Below are 9,029 nucleotides of genomic sequence, written 5' to 3' on the forward strand. Positions count from 1 at the left end.
TTTTGTTGTTGTTGATATTGTAGTTGTACGAGATACAGTTACTCTATTCGTTGTAGATCTTGCAGGTACTATGCTTGTAGTTGTAGCTACTGTTGATGTAGCTGTCGATGTTTCTGGAGTTTTTGTCGTTGTCGTTAAAGCTGTAGTGCTTGTTTCCGACACTGTTGTTTTTGTTGGTGGTGGTGGTCGATTGTGGTAAGTGTACCGCACTTAAAATCAGAAAAAACAACGGAAACACTATAGTGGCAATGTATGAGGTAAACAATAGCAGTAGCACGTTGGATTGAATATCTTGAAATGGCTGCCACAATTTACTTGCAAGAAACAAGTTCTGCGCAGATAGCAAGGCCATTTAATTACGACAAAAATATAATACGCTTCATAAATAGTATGCTTTAAAAGTATCATATTTACTCCAAATCGCTTACTAGAAAAAGTGCCTTTATCCACAGAGGATCCAGTAAATATTGTAGCCAGGCACTAAACATTATTTTCTGGAGTTCTATTAGATTATTTTAAGAATGTTTATAAAAACAGATATGCAACATAAAATTGTTTCTTACAATTTAACAGAAATATATATTTCACGTAAAGGGCATCGTCAGTTTCTTTTCAATAGAATCTTTTGCATTGATTTTGCTTTGTTATTCCTACATTTTACATACTTTTTAGAGAGCACACGAAATACTGGATCTTGAAACAAAGCGAGTTGTGCCATTTCAGGCCGTGCTGAATTAACTTTCCGACGCAAGTATGCTGCGGCAGATTGTTGGGTTCGACCATTTTTGCCGTTTTAATCCAGTTGGTGTACGAAGGAGTTGAACCATCTTCCCATCGATAAGACGTGTTGTCACCCGGTTTGCCAAACGTCCGCAATCCTACAAAAAAAACAGTGCAATTTACAATAAATCATACACAAACTTATATATATATATATATTCATCAACTTTAATTTAGCTCTTAAGTTCATTGTAAGATTATATGGTACTGTAAATCCCCTTCAATGCGAAATTTCAAGCATTTGCGTATGGTTGTTTCTCTATTCGCTTCTCTCTGAGGCTGTGTAGCTTAGTTGTAAGAGCAGGGGTCGGCAACCTACGGCCCGCGGGCCGGATGAAATTCATCCGGCCCGCCGCCTCTTTGATAAATTAGGCACGATTCCATTTTAAATACTTTTTAACAATTTTAACTACGTAAGCGCGAATGATCCTTCTCCATTCGGTTTGTTTACGTTTTGACATTGTCTTTTGAAATATAGATTAGCGCTTCTTAACCGTTGCGCCGTGGAAGGCTGCCAAGTGCATTGCGGACAAACGGAAAACGTATTTCCAAATATTGGATATATATTTTTTAGCACTTTTTTATTGTCGGCAATGTACGCTAATGAAAACTTGCAAGAAATGGCGTTATACTAAAATAAAATCTCGCTCGCTTCGCTCGCCAGGTGTGCCCGGCTTTAAAAGGTTGACAAACACTCAACTAGATTAACTAATGTTATTGCGTTTCCTCAAAGTAGTTTTATTACACTTTTCATTAGTAGTATGGATGACGATTTGTGGACTCGGATTTTAAACCAAACAAACGCATTTTATTCGCGCTTGGCGCCAACACTTTATTACTGCCTCCTTAAATGTAATTAAACACGTTTTTAGGCGCAAAAAGGTTCCTTAACTAAAGGTGTATTAAAGGCGGGCTCTGATTTAAAGTTTTTTATTGGTGAATGGTAAATAACTTAAAATATACAATCTGACCACTTGGTATCAAAAAATCGATCATTGATTTTATAAATGCATTTTTAACCATTCCGTCAGTCTTTTATTGTTCTACTGTAACGTGATTTACATGTCACCATTAGTTTTTTTTTTTTTATAATAGGTGAAGATTGGAATGCAGTGTATTAGGACGAATATTGCCAAGAAAACAATTCGCGTCTTATCCTTGCAACGGAGTCAAGGACCAATTTGAAATTCAAACTCAATTTCGTTTGCCCACCTATCCAAAATGCAGTGTATTCATAATCCAGATACAACGCCGTGTTTCTTATAGCGCAGTTAAGATGACTTTCATCGTGGGCCGATCGGGTGATGGCTAGGGTCCCACCCAAATCATTGCATGCCATTTTTGAAGCACTGTAGTTGGCTGTTCCTTGAACCATGTAGAACGATAGATCTGAAATAGAAGATCCGACGTTAAAATCGATCTACTTGTACTTACAATATATTTTTTATGTTAAACTGATAGATATTTTTCATGTAAACCTTTTGATTGTTATATTGGCATCGCTATTTCTGTACAAAATAGGTCCCCGTGTAACAAAATTGGGCATTAAACGTTTGAGTCAAACCTTACAAAATAGAAAATTGCGATGTTGCAAGTAATTCGACGCCGTGGCGTAAACAAAAAAAATAACTGCAAAGCCGTGCCTCCTTTTGCATCATCGTAAACAATGGTTTAGAACCGTGGTGGCCATTTTAGATTATTTTAATCTAGATTTAGATGTTTTGGTTTGAATCTAGATGTAGGATTATACAATCAAGATGTTAGATGTTTTTTTAGATTATTATAAAAAATATTGTATAATCTAAATTAGTGACAGATTCGCTATTGACGATAAATATTTCAGTAATTTCAAAAGTTTTTTTTTTTGCAAATTGAAAAAAAAAATGATGAGATATAAAATCGAAATTTCAGTAACTCGTCATGTTCAGTAAAATGTTTTATAAAGCAGAAGTCTTAAATCTAAACCATCAAGCAAGTCCCTTTATGCAACTTTATACGGCATTAAGCTTTTAATGTTGATTTTTTGTCCAAAAGTATTGAATATTTTTCAAAAATCATTTTTAGATTATTTTTTAGATTTCTTCATAAAAATCTAGATGCTTTTAGATTATTTTTTTTGGTAAATCTAGATGATTACTGTGAGAAAAAAATGGCAACTATGTTTAGAACAGGGTTTGCCAAACTGTGGTCCGCGACGACTGCACAGGTGGTCAGTGGCGATATGACAAGAAGTTAAAAAGTCACACAATACGTTGTGCAGTACGTATACCCTTTCAAAGATAATTGCCTTAGTTATTTACAACCTAATAATTTGAAAGCTTTTGCTATCCAGTATCGTAAATCTTACTTGTTGGGCCTTCGTTGAAGTCAAAAAGTTGTTTACGAAAAATTCTCGTATTCCTCGTCTATGACGTAATAATATATGCTTATCGCCATTCGAAAAATACAGGTGTAACACAAATAGCGAATTGATTATTTATGCAGAAAGAAGCAATCGCATCCGTCCCATTGATGCTGTCAGTTTTTTTGTAGTATTTTTTTGCTTTGTACTGCGGCCCGCGAAATATCAGATTCATAAATAGTGGTCCGTGGTCCGAAAAAGATTGGAAAACCCTAGTTTAGAAGAATGTTTTTGTGGATCCTTAGGGTTAAGATTTCACATCTTGCCAAAATAACTATTTAGCGAAAGTTTTGAGGCTTTTCTGTTTCTTCTCCGTTTTCCACGCTACAACATTAATAGGTTCTTAATGTTAAGTCATTACCTTCGCTTTGCTTTGTGAAGTGACTGCAGTTTTGGACAATTTTCCACTGTGTCTCATTGAGCATCGTACCTTGACAAAAAACAGTACGTTTGTTGTTTGTTTTAATATACGTAGAAATAATCCACAAATGTCGTACATTTGCTTTAGAATGCTTAATTCTAAATTCCATCGTTCTGAAAGCGTCAGTTAGCAAAAACCTATCTACTTTACATTTAAGTTTGAACTAAAACGATGTTTTTAAATGAAATTTTTAATTTTATATTATTTTGTGTTTCAAACAAATTTTTTTCGGGGGGAGGCGTTTAGTTTTAATGGCATGCTTCAAAATTCGATAGCTCAATTTCCGTACTTGTTCAACAAAGAATAGACAAGTACAGTAATTTAGAAAATTACAGACATTGCAAACAGTAAATCGAATATCATACTTTTTTAACAAAATGTTAATGTGAAACTGAGTATTACGTTGAAATTGCTTACGCTAAAACTTGCAATCACTATAGAGACTACCTGTATGGTATATACTTCCATTCCAGAATTTGTCGACAGCAAACGATTCAGGGTAGCAAGTCGGCAAGGTCAACGCCAAGGTCAGCAACAACTTTACTCCGAAAGTCATCATAGCCGCCGCCGCAACCGATAGCATTTTAAGTGAATTGCGTATCTATAGCACAATCGGCAATAAATTCCAGACCAATAATCTCTATGGCCTTAAAAATATATACCCTTTCAAAAATGGTTTGAAATTCTAACGGGGTGTTTTAGTGAAATGATTTCACAATACAAATTAACAGTTTATCCTTGAACAGTTTCCATATTTCCCTGATGATGAGCTGTCACCAGACTGGGCCACTAAAGCATCTTAACCATGTTGAAATGTAGTAGACCGAACAAGTTTTGTCGCACAAACACTTTCAAAGCGGACTTTTTATTCGGTATTGACACGACAAGTTACGAAGCGCTCTTTCCCACAAGTACACAAAAAATGCCCACACCGAACGCCAGGTTAGTTTTCTATGGATGCTTTTGGGTGACGTAATGGCACGTTTTTCGGTTTAATCGTGGTATTGTGACGTTCGATACAAACGATTTTACAGCCAAATTGTGACGACCAAAATTCTGAGGTAATTCCACTGGACCGGTGTTTATAGGTAAGCGAGTTACATGATAATGCAATACTGTCCATCGGCTGCTGACGCCTTAAAATTAAAACATAAGTGCCAATTTGCAATTCATATTAGGTTGGGTTTAGTTTTCGCCAAGAAATGCTTCTTTTCCGATTGAATTAGGTCAAGTCAAATCACGTTAACATTTTTGGGGTTGAGTTTTCCCTGCACAAGATGTATGGCTTAAATTAACTTTGGTTAACTTTACTCTCTCTATTGTAGTCTATAACTTTACCACATTTTTATATTCTTGTCATTAAATAAGACAGTAGTCTATCTGGATGTTATAGATACGGTATTGAAACCGACAGAGCGCTTACACTGCATATTACCTAACTTCAAATTTAAAAGGAAGAATATCAACTTAATGATTCTCCCTTACAACCGCGATAATTTCACTGTTTTACACCAAATGTTTTTCACCAATGTGTAGCAATGTTACTGACATTGCAGTGCGCTTATAAATCTTAATCTTATCACTTTATTCCCATTTCATATAAGTTATCCGAAAGTCTTAACCTTTCGTTGTCTCTGTAGTAGGACTCCATATAGTCTGTAAGAATCTAGATTTCTTCAAACAAAGCAATGCAAGTGACTTTCGATTCCACATTTCACTTAAGAGATTAAACTTTTGAGCATATTAATCTCACAAAACCAAGCCCAAAACACTGACAAACTGGTAGCAGCACTATTTATTTAAAAGCCTTTTTAAATGATGTGAACCCCTTGAATTCACGAGATATCGTCACGGGTTTATTACGAAAATACGAACATATGTATAAACGAAGGCTAATGATAATGACGCTGGTTTAAAATTAGTATATGTGGGCAAAACTAGCGCACTAAAAATACACCAAAAAACAACCGGCTGTTTTTTTTGTATCTCTGCTTCTGTGTGGTGTGCACACCCAAATGCAGGTTTTGGCTCCAATCGTGGCGCAGCGGTCACGTTGGAGCGAAACGTTTATGCCATCAAAGTGTGTCGAAATACATTGCAAGATGACAAGAAATTTTTTTTAGGGTTCATGATCTGTGATGCCTCGAGACTTGAGTGTCCGTGGAGTGCGGCCGTTGCCACAAAGCACATAGCTTGTTCTGTCGCCACGTTTATGTTCAATATCGCGTGCCAGTCGCAGAACATGTGTTGTGCGTTTCTCCTGACCGGAAGCTGTGCTTTGCGTGAAAAGGGAAGATCGACAATGAATGCATACCAACGCCTTTTTATTTCTAGAGAATCTCCGGGGTGGCTAATAAAAAAAAAATTATTAGTAATACATATGTATTTGTATTACTAATAATGTTTTTATATGTAATGTTTTTATATATATATATTTATTATTGATTTAGCTGCAATCAGGTGGAAGTTTTACGCCCGAAGAAAACCTTTTGTCGTGACACTATATACAACGAGTAATAACAAATGAAATAAAAACATTATGGTACTAATAATAATAATAATTAACACACGGTGAAAGAACACAAGAGGCTGCCAGGTTAAAAAACACGATTTGTGGTACGAAAAGTGACGATAAATATCGGTAAACGAGAAAATATATTTACAACAGAGCACTATTGGCTTTAACTTTTCGATAGGATTTTTTGATGAGACTTTTAATGAGAAAGCGGGGTCATGTGAGCAAATGTGTAGCCGGTTGGGGGACCTGAGGGGCAATGCCCCCCACAAAATTTATAAATATTTCACTCGTAATAAATTGTTTTTTTTTAGCATTTATGGAAAGTACCACAACAGTTGATCACAAGCATGCACACGTTCAGTTGTCATACAGTGTTACGTCACAAACGATGTAATTAATACAACGTTTGCTATACAATAATGTAGTTTTGCTACTTTTACACAGTTTTTGCTCTTTGACTGTTTTTTTAGTATTGCGTAAACACTCAGTCAGTTGCTGCTCGAAGCGGTTCGCTAACAATGTTATTTGTTTTCGTTACGGCAGTTAACACAATAACAAAAGCTAAACAACAAATTCAAAATTTTTGGCTCCCCCCAAAAAAATTTTTCGGCTGACAAGGCCACTGCATGTGAGCAAACGCTATAGCTGTGTCGTGTTGTACAAAATAGTTCAAGGAAATTATCCCGGACAAACAGAAACGTGCTTAGCCAAACTGTAGTTCGCAGTAGCCGTGTGTTTCGTCAATTCGCATCAAACACAATAAACAACACTCGATAGAAAGGTGCTACTCTCAGGGTGGGTATTATTTGGTCGACCTACTTAAAAAATCCGCGGCAAATATCATATAGCCGAGTATCTAGTCCAGCGGTTCTCAACCGCCGGTCCGCGTCAACTTTCCTGCCGGTCCGCCAAATATATTACAATTATATTTTCACCTACAAAATGCAAGATGTTGAAGGCTTGTCCATCAAATTTAGAACTTCGCCAGTTCTGTAATTTTCAGCATTGCGACGTAATATAGAGTTAGTAGTGTACTTTGAACTTTATCATATGTCACAATGCTGCAAGTGTTGTGGACAACTTTTTACAAGAGGGCTACAACTCGTTTAAGTATTTAACTTTAAGACCAGAGAAAATTTTCAATAAAACCACGTAAAACACGTATGTTATCACAAAGACAGCAGCAAATTGTTCATTACATTGAGGTTTTCGTTCTTTGCTTTTGAGTTACATACTTTTGTCGTAAATACATTTTGGATTGATTGTAATTTTTAAGGTCCATAGGTCCGCATAATTTGTTTTGTAATTTTACCGGTACGAGCTTAAAAGTTTGAGAACCACTGATCGAGTCAGTTCATTTCAAACTCAATACACAGCAGTTCATTAAAAGGCGTTTCTTTGTTGTTTAACAATGTGGGAAAACATGATTTCCGATTATCGTGAAAAGCAAAAAAAAAAACGCATCAAATGAAATAAAATGTACACCTAATGAACGTGTTGCGCCACGTGAGTACAACTTTCCGGTCGAACAAAAAACGTTATTTTATTTTAAAGAATGTCTTCGCTTTGTGGTTTTCGCCAACCTTTGGTTTGATATCACGCCAGGTGAGTGGTGACTGATGGATTTTTAGCACAGGGTTTCCCAAACTGTGGTCCGCGGACCACTGGTGGTACGCTACGACTGTACAGGTGGTCTGTGGCGATATGAAAAGAAATTAAAAAGTCACACATATTCGTTGTACAGTACGTATCCTTGCAATAATTGCCACTGTTAATTACAACCTAATGATTTCGGAAGCTTTTGCTATCCAGTATCGCAAATCTTACATGTTACGCGAAGATTAGGGAGTAGAAAGTTTGTTGTGAGGCAGATATGAGAAACGAAATGAAGTTATAGGACAATTTATTTGTGTAATTATACTGCCATTGAATTAGTTGTTAAGTTCAGTAACTTAACTTAAATCGTATTGCGGTCCGCGAAAAAACAGATTCACAAATAGTGGTCCGTGGTCCAAAAAAGTTTGGGAAACCCTGTTTTAGCACACTAATGAAGATTTCACGTTATCCGTAACATTGCTTTTCTGATGCATGTTCAAATGTCACAATCATTTTTATCTAGAACACGAGAGTTCAGTAAACTTACACGGACATAAAAATAATGTAAAATCGACAATGGTCAACTTATTGATGGAATATTTTATTTTGTTAAATGACTTAAAATTGGGTTGATTTCGCACACTATGATACTTAATGCAACGGTAATTACCCGCATCGCCTGGAAAACACCAGTAGTCTGTGAATTTCTTGTCATAGGTCAAAGGTGCCATATAAGTCACGAACAGCCATATATTTGAAGGGTTGAAATGGACTTCCATTAGTGGGAAATCATTTGAGGTCACGATTGTTCCAGGGAACGATTTTTTTTAATTAATTAGCCTACAAAGCGCTTATCATGTAAAGCCTATCAGTTGTCAATTTGGAACAACTAAGAGGGACGTAATAAATCAGAATGTTTCACTGGTGAATTGTAAATCGGAGTCCCATAAACTTTTTTTAGAAATATTACTCCGTCACAACTTATTTGGTCTAACAAATGTATTATAAACAGTAAAACTTACAATAGTAATCAAAAGAGTGTGATAAAACCATAACCAACCAATCTTTAGCGAGTTCCATAGAGATTGTTATTAGATTTCCCTAAAGTTGTATAATAAGCTCCGAAGTTGACATATTGTTGAGTTTGGAGTTTTTTTTTTCAGAAGCTTCATGCTGCTGATTGCTTTCCACACATTCTCTTGACCTTGGGTGTTTACCTATATAATATAAGTCTTAATACGTTAGGGGGTCATATACGTTACGTTATAGGTCCTATATACGTTAGGGCAGGGGTTCTTAAACTTTTTTTACCG

At 36.0% G+C, this 9,029-nt stretch overlaps 1 protein-coding gene across 1 annotated transcript; it reads right to left on the reverse strand.

The window, feature by feature from the left end:
- Positions 1 to 43: 43 nt before the first annotated feature.
- On the reverse strand, positions 44 to 4,475 carry LOC146139418 (low affinity immunoglobulin epsilon Fc receptor-like). The gene is made up of 5 exons (XM_083392435.1): positions 4,050 to 4,475; positions 3,543 to 3,611; positions 1,993 to 2,169; positions 689 to 878; positions 44 to 209 (listed from the first exon to the last, which is right to left on the reverse strand). Exons 1-5 carry the CDS (start codon positions 4,183 to 4,185, stop codon positions 44 to 46), a joined length of 738 nt encoding a protein of 245 aa, XP_083248561.1. The 5' UTR covers positions 4,186 to 4,475.
- Positions 4,476 to 9,029: the final 4,554 nt, after the last annotated feature.

Source organism: Ascidiella aspersa, chromosome 6 (assembly GCF_963924565.1).
Source record: "Ascidiella aspersa chromosome 6, kaAscAspe10.2, whole genome shotgun sequence".
NCBI lineage: Eukaryota > Metazoa > Chordata > Ascidiacea > Phlebobranchia > Ascidiidae > Ascidiella > Ascidiella aspersa.

Excerpts from the sequence above, each read along its gene's own strand:
- LOC146139418 (XM_083392435.1), bottom strand. The coding sequence starts at position 4,185 with ATGCTATCGGTTGCGGCGGCGGCTATGATGACTTTCGGAGTAAAGTTG. Across the intron at positions 3,612-4,049 it reads TGGAAGTATATACCATACAG|GTACGATGCTCAATGAGACA; the intron begins GTAGTCTCTATA and ends TTTTTTGTCAAG. Across the intron at positions 210-688 it reads TCGCTTTGTTTCAAGATCCA|TGCGGTACACTTACCACAAT; the intron begins GTATTTCGTGTG and ends TCTGATTTTAAG.